General features: G+C 38.7%; 1 protein-coding gene across 2 annotated transcripts in view; it reads left to right on the top strand.

The window, feature by feature from the left end:
- Positions 1-10,579, top strand: part of TBCK (TBC1 domain containing kinase) — a gene marked incomplete at its 5' end in the record, with an annotated part of 228,033 nt that extends 217,454 nt beyond the window's left edge. Inside the window, 2 exons of one of the 2 annotated variants that reach the window (XR_014296711.1) lie at positions 5,181-5,657; positions 10,486-10,579. Coding sequence is in view for 1 of the 2 variants with exons in the window: in XM_082653866.1 (XP_082509992.1) it covers positions 5,181-5,291 (111 nt within the window). Of the gene's footprint in view, positions 1-5,180; positions 5,812-10,485 lie in introns of those variants that run through there. The other variant, XM_082653866.1, reaches the window with a different exon arrangement.
- Between the last annotated feature and the right edge of the window lie 3,425 nt (positions 10,580-14,004).

Genomic DNA, 14,004 nt, shown 5'->3' with positions numbered 1-14,004 from the left:
AGTACCAGAGACTGTGCTGCCTGCACATGTGACTTGGGACAGGTGAATCTGGTGCCTCTGTTCTTAAGGACAGGTTGAAAGAGAAATAAGCAAGAAGCACAGGATGAAGATCAGCTCACTTTGCACTCTAGCTCACTTGATACCTTTTGAAATACAGTACACTATTTCTCTTCAACATTAATTACTATTAAGGATATCCTCAGTGGCTCTAAAAGAGCTTATGCTCTAAAACATGAACAGCATTTGAATCTCTCTTAAGGCATTGCAGAGAATTGTGGAAAAGTTAAGTGGGGTCAGCAGTACTGAGTTCGTTTTCTGTTAGTTGTTTTGAAAATTGCTGTCTGAGTCCAACAACATCTATGGGTTGGCCAAAAAGTTCCTTCGGTTTATACGTAAAAATAAAAGAAAAATTTTTCATTTTCACCAAGAACTTTATTGAACAATGTATTCACCATTTTGTTCCACTACCTTCTGCCATTTTTCAGGCAACTTTATAATTCCATCGTCCCAAAACTTTTCATCTTTTTGAGCAAAGAACTGGTCCAGGTGCCTTTTACAGTCTTCCAGGGAATCAAAATTTTTTCCGTTAAGAGAATTTTGTAAAGACCGAAATAAATGTAGCAGTAGGCTGCTGCTGAGCTGGAAAATGGTGAAGGCAAATAAAAGAAACGCAGTCTTGCATTATCCTGATGGAAGATTATGCGTTTTCTGTTGACTAGTTCTGGATGCTTTTCGTTGAGTGCTGCTTTCAGTTGGTCTAATTGAGAGCAGTACTTGTTGGAATTAATCGTTTGGTTTTCTGGAAGGAGCTCATAATAGAGGACCCCCTTCCAATCCCACCATATATACAACATCACCTACTTTGGATGAAGACCAGCCTTTGGTGTGGTTGGTGGTGGTTCATTTCGCTTGCCCCACGATCTCTTCCATTCCACGTTATTGTGCAGTATCCACTTTTCATCGCCCATCACAATTTGTTTTAAAAACAGAACATTTTCATTACATTTCAGCAGAGAATCGCATGCGGAAATATGGTCAAGAAGGTTTTTTTCACTTAACTTATGTAGAACCTAAACATCAAAGCGATTCATACAACCAAGCTGGTGCAGATGATTTTCAGCGCTTGATTTGGATATTTTGAGTATGTCGGCTATCTCCCTCATGGTATAATGCTCAGTGTTCTCAATTAATGTCTCGATTTGATCGCTATCAACTTCAACCTGTCTACCCAACCGTGGAGCATTGTCCAGTGAGAAATCTCCAGTACGAAACTTTGCAAACCACTTTTGACACATTCGATCAGTCACAGCATCTTCCCATATGCTGCACAAATCTTTTTTTGCGTTTCAGTTGCGTTTTTAACCTTTCTTGAAATAATAAAGCATAATATGCCGAAAATGTTGCTTTTTTCTTCCATCTTCAATATTAAAATGGCTACACAAAAATTCACCAGTTTTGATAAGCTTTTTTTTAAATGCACGCTTCTATGAAAGCTGTCACAGTACAGTCTAACAAAATTGTTTCAAGTGACATTAAAAGCAACTAAGTTCTACTAGAGCCATCTTACGGAAAAAGACCAAATGAACTTTTTGGCCAACCCAATATTTCACCTACTTACTGATATCTTTATCCTTGGGCTTAAGATAGTATTTTTCAAAATATTGTCCACAGACCTGCGTTAGAATCATCTAATGGTGTTTGTTGAAAAATAAAAACGAAAACAAAAAACACATTCCTGAGCCGCAGCTCAATAAACAGAATCTCTGAGTGACGCCTTGAAGTTATCCTGACCAAACAACTCAGCTAATTCTTTTGAACCTATAAAGTCTAGACTGCTCGTTTGAGACTTCACCAATATTAAGCTTCAAATACTTCCAAGAGGCAGTAGCACTGTGAGCAGGTATTAGTCATTTTTCTTGAAGGATCTGAGATCAGGTTATGATAAAGTAAATGAGAAAAACATGAGGACACAAACATCCAAGGGGGAGGAATAGGACACCACCTATAGACAGAGAATGACCAGAGAGCTAAAGAAAACTTTCTTTACTTTACCTCTACTTCTTACCCTTTTGCCCTTGGGTATTTGTCCTTTACCATAGTTTAGTTGAGACCAATAGGCATATATTGAGCCCCTGCCATGTGCCGGGCACTAGGGACTATACTACCCAAAGCAATACAGATTCTATGCAATCCCTATCAAACTACCAATGGCATTTTTCACAGAACTAGAAAAAAAAATTGCACAATTTGTATGGAAACACAAAAGACCCCAAATAGCCAAAGCAATCTTGAGGAAGAAAAATGGAGCTGGAGGAATCAGGCTCCCTGACTTCAGACTATACTACAGAGCTACAATAATCAAGACAGTATGGTACTGGCACAAAAACAGAAATATAGATCAATGGAGCAGGATAGAAAGCCTAGCGATAAACCCACGCACATATGGTCACCTTATCTTTGATAAAGGAGGCAAGGGTATACAATGGAGGAAAGACACCCTCTTCAATAAGTGGTTCTGGGAAAACTGGACAGCTACATGTAAAAGAATGAAATTAGAACACTTCCTAACACCATACACAAAAATAAACTCAAAATGGATTAAAGACCTAAATGTAAGGCCAGACACTATCAAACTCTTAGAGGAAAACATAGGCAGAACACTCTATGACATAAATCACAGCAAGATCCTCTTTGACCCACCTCCTAGAGAAATGGAAATTAAACCAAAAATAAACAAATGGGACCTAATGACACTTAAAAGCTTTTGCACAGTGAAAGAAACCATGGACAAGACGAAAAGGCAACCCTCAGAATGGGAGAAAATATTTGCAAATGGAGCAACTGACAAAGGATTAATCTCCAAAATATATAAGCAGCTCATGAAGCTCAATCTCAAAAAAACAACAGCCCAGTCCAAAAATGGGCAGAAGACCTAAATAAACATTTCTGCAAAGAAGTTATACAGATTGCCAACAAACACATGAAAAGATGCTGAACATCACTGATCATTAGAGGAATGCAAATCAAAACTACAATGAGGTATCACTTCACACCGGTCAGAATGGCTATCATCAAAAAATCTACAAACAGGGCTTCCCTGGTGGCGCAGTGGTTGAGAGTCCGCCTGCCAATGCAGGGGACACGGGTTCGTGCCCCAGTCCGGGAGGATCCCACATGCCGCGGAGCGGCTAGGCCCGTGAGCCATGGCCGCTGAGCTTGCGCGTCCGGAGCCTGTGCTCCTCAGTGGGAGAGGCCACAACAGTGAGAGGCCCGCATACCGCAAAAAAAAAAAAAAAAAAAAAAAAAATCTACAAACAATAAAAGCTGGAGAGGGTGTGTAGAAAAGGGAACCCTCTTGCACTGTTGGTAGTAATATAAATTGATACAGCCACTATGCAGAACATTATGGAGGTTCCTTAAAAAACTAAAAATAGAACTACCATATGACCCAGCAATCCCACTGCTGGGCATATACCCTGAGAAAACCATAATTCAAAAGAGTCATGTACCACAATGTTCACTGCAGCACTATTTACAGTAGCCAGGACATGGAAGCAACCTAAGTGTCCATTGACAGATGACTGGATAAAGAAGATGTGGCACATTTATACAATGCAATATTACTCAGCCATAAGAAGAAATGAAATTGAGTTATTTATAGTAAGGTGGATGGACCTAGAGTCTGTCATACAGAGTGAAGTAAGTCAGAAAGAGAAAAGCAGATACAGTATGCTAACACATATATGTGGAATCTAAAAAAAAAAAATGATTCTGATGAACCTAGGGGCAGGGCAGGAATAAAGATGCAGACGTAGAGAATGGAGTTGAGGACACAGGGGGGGGAAGGGTAAGCTGGGACAAAGTGAGAGAGTGGCATGGACATATATGCACTACCAAATGTAAAACAGATAGCTAGTGGGAAGCAGCCGCATAGCACAGGGAGATCAGCTCGGTGCTTTGTGACCACGTGGAGGGGTGGGATGGGGGGGTGGGAGGGAGGGAGACGCAAGAGGGAAGAGATATGGGAACATATGTATATGTATATGTATTCACTTTGTTATAAAGCAGAAACTAACACACCATTGTAAAGCAATTATACTCCAATAAAGATGTTAAAAAGAAAAAAAGAAACAACACTCTCACTGTCCTAGAGGAGTTTACAGTTTGCTAGAGGAAGCAGGCTCTTAAATGGGCAATTTAAATAAATGTGGTAAACCAAAGATAGAGATTTGCACAAAAAATCTGGGGGCCTGAAAAGAGGGCCCCCTAATGGAAACTTAGCTCCTAAACAAGGAATTGCCTGAGTAAGGAAGTAAGTAGAAATTAGGCAGGTCGGGGTTGGGGGTTGTTTGTGAGGAGAAACTAAAACAGGGGACCAGGAGTTGGTGGGAAATGGAGCATGTTTCCAACAGACAGTGCACAACCAAAAAAGACTCTGAATCCTAAAGTGATCCCATCTGTCAGGGGATTGATTACAGTCCAGGACTGCTTCATCGTAAAGGAGTAGAGAAAGATAATCAATGATCCTGGATAGGTAGACATGGGCAAGTCAGAGAGAAATGTGTATGTCTTGATAATTATTCAAAGCCCTGCTTTGCTAGGCATCTAGAAGACATCTTGGAGCAGTCCTTCAAATTTATTCCAAATTTATGGTCTCAAACTATTCATTGCAGTTGCTCCAAAAACATGTTAGAACCAGTTCATGGGCCTTCTCTGGGATATTGTGCATGTAATTGCAATAACTAATATGTTGAAAATACTGTAAAAATTGTTCAAAATATAGATTTGAGAATGTTTTGACTCTCACTGGAAGGATATATGAAAAATAGGAATATTACTGTTCTCTGGAGAGGGAGACTGAGAACAGAGGTAGGAGGAATTTACCTGCATAGTCTCATGGTATACCCTTTTATATTGTTTGAATTGTTTACCAAGTATATTTATTGCCTATTCAAACAAGTTTACAAGAGAATTAAAAAGAGACATTTATCCCATAGCATAAATATGTTTGAAAAGAGGGATTTAATTTATATTAAAAACTAAATTAATGATTCGTTGATAGAACAGTGACAGCAGTAATAACATTATCATCATTCGTCTATCACAGCTTGAGAAAAAAACGGGATTGGAGATATATCAATTTTATGTATCCTTTATAAATTTGTCCCTTTTTTTTTCAGTTTGCGGCTCATCTTGTGAAGATGAAATATCCGAGAATCTGTATTCTAGATGGTGGCATTAATAAGCTCAAGCCAACAGGCCTCCTCACTGTCCCATCTCCTCAAATATGAAGAACAAGAGTCTGGCTGTCAAAAGGACAGAGTGGCATCACCCCCGGCAGCACAGCTCTTCACAGCCTTGCCACTCTAAGGCAGAACTAGACTTCCAGATGGTTACATTTCCATTTCAAGTTTTGTCATGAGACATTTTTTTTTTAATCTCATGACCAAAATGTTCAGCTATCCAGGCAACAAACTTGACTGTACATGTATTGCTGAAAGAATTTTCTTAACAATGAAATCTAATCATGTATTTTTACCACACCAACGCAAAGCCAGAAGAATTCAACTGACGAGGCACATTTAGCATTATCAAGAAGTCTCAGTTACACTGAAAAGTCTGTCTTCCATTGCATTGAACAGACAGCCCTAACAAAGGTATTCTTTAGAAGTATAGACTGAATGTGATCTGAAATCATCCTTCCATGATAATGAAAACTGAAAAGCTATTCACAATACATTCCTTATAAGTAAATGCTATATTTGGTAACTCATTTTGGGCCCAGATATATGTGTGTGTGTGTGTGTGTGTGTGTGTGTGTGTTTAGAAGGAGCAGAATTTAACCCTTTGGAGAAAGTAATAACAGTTTACTTCAAGAAAAATGAAAGTCAGAAACCATTCATATTATGTAGAATATTTTTCAGCTCCTGTAGCTGAGACACCCAAAATAAGAGTGACTTAGACAAGCTAGAACTTTATTTGTCTCTCACATAAAAGTCTGCATAGTCAATCTAGGGCTAGTGTATTGGTTTCATTAGCATTAAGTACTCAGGTGTCTGTTCTCATTCTTTACCACCCTCAACACTTAGTTTCTATCTCATAGATCAAGATGGCTGTTAACTCCCACCATCATATCTACAATTTAGAAGGAAAGGAATGAAGGAGGAGGGAGGGATAAAAAAGAGAGAGAGAAGGAAAAAGTAGGGAGGGAGGAAAAAAAGAAGAGAAGGAGAGAAGGGAGGGCACACTCCTTCTCTTTAAGGGCACAAACCAGAAGGTGCATATATTACTCCTGCGTACATACCACTCACCGGAACTTACACATGTGGCCACAACTAGCTATCAAGACAATCTGGAATACAGTTTTGGCTGGGGAGCCATTTACCCAGTTAAAAAATTTTATTACTGTGTGAGAAGAGGAGAAAACATTGAGGGACAACTGGCAGCCTCCGTCACATTAAATCAAAAAATTAATCATTTCACTGAAGCTAAGATATATCACAATTTTATGTACCATGAAGAAAGAAAAAAAAGCAGCCAAATAAACTGTGACACACCAGCAATTATAAGATTCATTTCCATTTCAGAAATGTGAAAAAATATGCATCTTAGCATTATTAAAATACAGTACATCTTTTTTACTATTTTCAGTTTTGTTTTAACTAAAACATGTTCTTTCATCTTTAACTTATATTCTTCTTCAATGTTAGGACTGCCTAGGTAGAACATTTCAATGACGGCCTCAATGAAACTTTCTTAACTATGGTTTTATTATTGCTGTTTGTTTTGGGTGTTTTGGGCATCTATTTTTTTATTCAGATACAATGATATACCTTAAAATTCACCCTTTTAAAATGTACAATTCATGTTTTTTAGTAGATTCACAACACTGTGCAATCATCACTACTATCTAATTTCAGAACATTTTCAAAACCCAAAAAAGAAATCCTGTACCTATTAGCAGTCATTCCCCATTGACCCCTCCCAAGGTCTTTAATTTAATTTTTGTATATGGAGTGAGGTAAGTATCCAACTTCATTCTTGCATGTGGCTATCAAGTTATCCCAGCAGCCATGTTATTTTGTTTGTTTTGCTCAATTAAGTTATATTCAGTCATTCACCAAATACATTTTGAATACCTACTACTTACAAGACTCTGACGTAATCAATGGTTACATAATTCTGTGATCTTTACATAATATACAAAGTAAAAATGTGAGAATTAATGAGAAAAGAAAATTTTACCATGATTTCCCTAACATCATTTTTGGGCCATTATCTACCCTGGTTAGGAAAATAAGTCCTCCTGCCCTTTCCTTCAATCTTTGATGACTTATTTGACTTCATAATCATAGTGCAGCACTGATGATCTTTTGGAAGGAATGGTTCTGAGTCTTGACTTTGCCTTCCTGAGAAAGCAGAGAAAGATGGAGCAGCAGAGATTTGAACTGAATGGGGTGGTAGGTAATGAGAGAGGGTGAAGACCTGAGTGTTGTGAGGAGAGCTGTGGGAGCAGATAACAGTAGCCAACCTCCGTCACAATTTTGCAATTGGTCTTTCTTAAAACTTGATACGTTTAGGCTTATTTTGAAAAAAATGGAAGCTTTTTTAAACATTGAAATTACGAATAATATGTAATATTCTCAACAGTAAAATAAGAAAGAGCATACAATCACTGCCATGTCTACATGAAGGGCATGTTATTCAATGGCAGATGATTTCAACAAAGTTGACCTCAACACCTATTTGTTGAATTAAACCTTTGTAGAGGTCCTTTTTGATATATTATTGACTCCTACACCGTCACTGTCAACACTGTTTGTTTCTGGCATCAGCAGTCTCTTCCCTCTGCCTGGAATGCCCTTGCTACCACCACCAGCCCCATAGACACACACACACACATTTATAAATGCTTCATAATCCAGCACCAGTAGCATATTCTCCAGTCTTCTCTGACTTCCCCGTACTGCATTAAGAGCCTCAAGTCTATCAAAGCATTCCATTCATACTTCCAATAACAGACTTATTGCATCATTTTGCAATTATCTGTTCACATTTGGAACCCCTATTTTTAAAATATGAGCTCCCTTTAAAGTCAGAGTCCATAATTTATACCTCTTGTTATCTTCAGCAACCCAGTACAGTGGAGATGCTTGATAAACGTAAAACTGAATTGAATCTCTAGCTTAGATATTTTATATGAATAGAAAAAACCCAGGTAATTTTTCAAGTGCCAAACCTATCTGGTACCTGATGATACATAAATAAATGGAAATCTCAATTCACGCAGTGAAGAAAGGATCTCGAATATTCTACCCAACTCTGAAATTCTATAATCCTAAAAATTGGAGCAAATAACTTCCAACAACAGAATAAGCTAAGCTAGTTGCATCCATTTCCCAAAACGTAGAAATGCTAAATTTAAAAAGAATAGTAAAATAGGTCTAATAGACATTCTTTGATATCCTTTCTCATCCCTTTCAGAGGACTCATTTTTAGTTTGCATTGTTTGCAGCATTTCAGTAATACCATTCTGTTCTAATGCTCATGGTGACCAATAAGCAATGCATGAATGGGTACCAAGGTACAGTATTGCCAGCATCCCTTGATATATATTAATCCTCTGTGTGGTGGAGATGTAAACACTGTCCTGTCTTGGCTTAAGACTAATCTTGGAGCTATAGCAAGAGCACTTAAAGCATTAGATCAGATTCTAAATATTGCTTCCTGCCATACTAAAAGATTCAACTTTTGAAACTAATACTGTCTTTAATGTATCTGTGACTTTTTATAAATTTATTTTTTATTATAAATTTATTTTATTTATTTATTTTTGGCTGCATTGGGTCTTCACTGCTGCGCGTGGCTTTATCTAGTTGCAGCGAGTGGAGGCTGCTCTTCATTGTGGTGCACGGGCTTCTCATTGAAGTGGTTTTTCTTGTTGCAGAGCACAGGCTCTAGGCGCGCGGACTTCAGTAACTGTGGCACGCGAGCTCAGTAGTTGTGGCTCATGGGCTCTAGAGCACAGGCTCAGTAGTTGTGGTGCACGGGCTTAGTTGTTCCGCGGCATGTGGGATCTTCCCGGACCAGGGCACGAACCCGTGACCCCTGCATTGGCAGGTGGATTGTTAGCCACTGTGCCACCAGGGAAACCCTGTATCTGTGACTTTTTGAAAAACATTACATGGCCTACCATTCTTTTTAAAAACTGTTACAGGGCTTCCCTGGTGGCGCAGTGGTTGAGAGTCCGCCTGCCGATGCAGGGGACATGGGTTCGTGCCCCGGTCCGGGAAGATCCCACATGCCGCGGAGCGGCTGGGCCCGTGAGCCATGGCCACTGAGCCTGCGCGTCCAGAGCCTGTGCTCCGCAACGGGAGAGGCCACAACAGTGAGAGGCCCGCGTACAGAAAAAAAAAAAAAAAAAAAAAAATGTTACAGTGTGGTCACTAGTCAAAGTATTAAAAATTAAGACAATCCATGCATTAATTGTCTCATTAACGCTGGAAACTTTTTTTTGTTTGCCATCATTAATTTCTTCTCAACTATATTAGCATACTTTTCAGTCTTTTAGGGTAGAATAATTTACTGTTTTGAGGCTTATAGTGTGCTAGAACTGGCTCCTCTTGGCTTGGAATAGCTGAACATGCCCATTTCTTCCCAATTCCACGTTCAGTGATCTCACCTTGGTAGCTTAAACTTGGCCACAGCAGGAGTATTTAGAAGTAGACAAACATCATAAATCACAGTTTTCTTTTTATTTATTTTTTATTTTTTTGAAAGCCAGTCAATAATATTTACCAGAAAACTACTGATTTTAACCGTCCTATGGTCATTATATTATCTATAGATTATAAATCATGAAGGTAAAAGGAATTTAAAGATCATCCAATACAAGCATCATTGTCCAAACAATAAGAACAGTGAAATGAGTTTGTAAAACTCACATAGCTAGTAAAAGACATATCCAGAATTACAATTCTGCTTTCCTGATTCTTAACACATTTCTCTGTCCACAACATACAGATAGAGAAGGGAAAGAACACCAATTTCAACCCATTACACATCTATTACAGGTCAAATTTAGGTCAGGCCTGTGTTATATTAAGGCATAGGATACAAAAATGAAGCACAGAATAATGTTGATTAAACTCACTGTTGACTCTATGACATTTGTAGATGTGCCACTTAGTATCAGCTCCTAGCAGATGCCACTCTCACTGCCCCTTCCATATCCACCCACTCAAAAGTAAAGATTTTCAAAAAAAAAAAAAATGCAGTTAAGTATCTGCATTCCCCCAATCTGAGGGGAGAACCACTGTTCTCAGGAACTCTTGCTATGTATTAAGTTACCTCTTCAACTCCAAGACAGCATTATCCAGAAAACACATCTCTGGTAGAGAACCACATTGTTTCTGTCTACAGTCAAGTCCTTGGTATATCGGGTCAAAGTTGGCCTTTAACCTTCGTCTTCTATGTCTTTGCCAGGCACCAGGCTCGAAGAATTGGAAAAAAGTCCTTGTATCAGCCTCCCAGTCAAGTGTGGAAAGCCGAAGAGGGGGACTAACAAGGAGACGAGGTGGTTAGCTAGTTTCTAGGTCTATTAATCATACAAGAGAAGAAATAGAGGTCAGTTAGGTCACTTGCTAACCTAAAAAAAAATTACTTTTATGCCTAAGATAAACAATCCTGATAATTTATTACTTGTTAGATATCATATCTTTTCTAAAATTATCTTTAAGATCATTAATAATCCCATGTACCTTGCATTCATCACCATGGACTCCATATAGGGTCATTAAGGACCTGAAAGGCATGTGAGGAATATGACCACTGGATTGAGGCCAAATGACACGGTGCCGGGGGGGGGGGGGGGGGGGGGGGGCGGGGGGGATTTGCATACTAATGCACAACCAAGAAAGAGAATCTTTTTTTTAATGGGTAATGAGGATTAAAAACAATCTCTGCACTCACAAATCATCGTTAATTATGTATACAAGATTACAGGATAAAGCATCTAATGCAGTGCTCAGTGTGACCATTTTAACTCCTTATTCAGAGCCTGATTCCTGTTTACAAAGGAGGTTCTTGTTCCAGAAGTGTTATCCACCCTTGTCCATCTGCCCTAGCATGACTGCTCTGCAGAGGACTTCCTGAGATTTGCCTTGGCATGAAGGCCCACCCTGAGCAACTAGTGGAAACAGGAAGAATCCATTTCCACTGATCGATCCATTTACCTCGGTGTAGAAAAAAAGAGTTATAAAATATTGATTCAGAGCTAGGAGGTTAGTTTGAGTTATGTACTTTCTTGAATTAATCTGATAGAGGCTGATCAGTGTTAAAAAGTTTTTCAGCCCTACTTTGGGGCTACTACAACAATGACCGTATAGTCCCCCTAAATTGTGGTTTATCTATGTTTAGTTTGTAACAAGAATTTTTTTTCACATCAACATGCCTTATTGTTGACGTCAGGTAGTCTTGATTTATGCCAACATTTGATGCCTAAAAAGAGGCGTGAGATGAGTGTTTTCCTGGTAACAAGGTAATTTTTAAAAATAGCCCTCCCACTTTTTATATTAAATGAACTAATATGAATCCTAATGGGATTAAGTCTAACAGCATCCCAGGTAATAGAGAAGGACTGGTTCAGAAGAACTAGTTCAGAAATAAATATACCTATAGATATTTATCTGGTTGCTGGTTAACTAATGTTTTACAAAACTTATTGGGCATGAAATGTGCTGATTAGGCATTTAAGCACATATTCCAAAATATGTTTACTTGTAAATCACATAGTTTTTTAAAGTGTTTATGTGTAAATGAATGAAATAATTTACAGGAGATGATTTTAATAAATAATTTACATCTTAACCCACTCATTTCAGCATAAATTCTGGAAATGTCATTTTAACATGAATCTTATGCAGCAATATAACAGCTATTTTAAAATTTCAGTGGTGACTTATATAACTTACATAAAGCAAGATTTTACATACTTGTACAGAAACTATCCCGTAAGATGACAATAGCTCAAGCAGAAGCTGACGATATTAAGTGCCTTATAAATAATTAATTGTATGACACTCAAGTGAATTTAAAACTGCCCGTTTTGATTAAGTGAAATAATATAAAAATTCATATTGAAGTTCATTATTGTCAGCTAAATTAATTCTATTAAATCAAAAAATAAATTAATGAGGAAATTAATTGTCGCAATTATTTAGCCCTCTTAATTACCTTGTCCTGCCTAGGACATTAACTGAGCCTTTTAAAAAGGTGCTAGGGGCTTCCCTGGTGGCGCAGTGGTTGGGAGTCCGCCTGCCGATGCAGGGGACGCGGGTTCGTGCCCCGGTCTGGGAGGATCCCAGATGCCGCGGAGCGGCTAGGCCTGTGAGCCATGGCCGCTGAGCCTGCGCGTCCAGGGCCTGTGCTCCGCAACGGGAGAGGCCACAACAGTGAGAGGCCCGCGTACAGCAAAAAAAAAAAAAAAAAAAAAAGTGCTAGGCATTTATTGTAAAGCCTGATTGAAATTTTATTAGGATATTATTACTTACCAGCTAGAGTAAAAAGATGATTTTTAGGATCTAAACAAAATGCTAAATTAAATTTTTATACAAATTAGTTGTATAAAAAGTACCAAAGGGTCCCACTGGCAGCTCTAAAGGCTGTCATTCCCAACATAGACCCTTGACCTGATAAACCTTGGCTCCGGGTCATGTTTTTGTTGCCCCATGAGAGCACATGAGTGATTCAGTTATCTCAAAGGCAGGTAAAACCTTAACTCCTCCATGATGCCCTGCCCCTCACGCAGCATGTGTATTTTTGTTTAAACCAGATCTTGGAAGGCTGGAATGAGGAAGAACTGTGGGCTGGGCTTTCAGGTTGGCTGCCAATTGTTTAGTGCTCATGGTTGAGAGAAGAGTTGAACTTTCTCAAGGATCTTTCCTTTCACAACACTAAGTACCCTTAAGCCCACCAGAATCATGGTAAATCCCGCTTCCTGCAGCACTATTTAGGAAGCTCAACCTCCAACCTCCGTAGCCATCCTCAGAGCAGGGCCTCCCAATCTCCCCTGTCAGGATTTAACCTCCAGACACCTTGAGAATAAGAAATATGTCTCAAGATCTCAACACTATCACATGAAGAGTAAATTGTCAAAAGACCACCCAGAGAAAAACTATGCATGTTTCAGAAAGAGGAGAAAGAAGAGAGTTTTCCTCTCCCTTAAGAAACCACAGATTAGAAGGAGCATAGAAGAGGAGACCAAGAGTAAGAAAGCCTGGAAACTTCTGGCCTCTCCAGTGGCCCTCAATGTGTCCCTGTGCGATTCACTTAGGCTCTCTAAGGCTCTAGTTCCTCATGTATGAAACACGGATAATAGCAGTGATCCAGCCTGTCTCCCAGGCTTATGCTGAAGCTCATGGAAAAGCATTTTGTAAAAGGAAGAGTGTTTTAAAAAAGTCCTAATTGTTCTGTAAAACTATCAAGCCAAAATTTTTATCTACCATGTTGTTTTCAAATAAGAAATTTTGACACAAATAATAATTACTCTTACAATCCATATATGTGGTCCTATTATACAATATACACGAAAGGGAAGACTATGAACAGTGATCAGATTGTACACTACACACTTGCTACTGTTTGATTAAAAGCAACCATTTCTGCTAAGTTAAGTTTTATCCAAGATCCTTTCAGATTTCTCTTTGTTTTCTATACTACCCTTCCCCTAACCCAGTTTTACCAACTTAAAATACCCTCTTTTAAGAATAATCTAAATTCTCTCTTGATAAAATCTGGCAGTTTCAGCTTTGCCAATAGCCATCTACACTTAGATGACAGAGATTAAGTTTATTTCAAATCCACTCTTCCCTTCAGTTTTATCTCCCTTCTCTCCTGGACTTCAAAGCAGCTTTGTGGTTTGCCTTGCAGAAAATCAATGGTTGGGAGATGAAAAGCAGCTCTTGTTTATCTCTGCTTGCTGAAGGTCATTCTACTCGGTAGCAT

This window comes from Grampus griseus (genome assembly GCF_964374135.1).
Source record: "Grampus griseus genome assembly, chromosome: 4".
Classification (NCBI taxonomy): Eukaryota; Metazoa; Chordata; class Mammalia; order Artiodactyla; family Delphinidae; genus Grampus; species Grampus griseus.
This window is presented reverse-complemented; position numbering and strand designations above follow the sequence as displayed.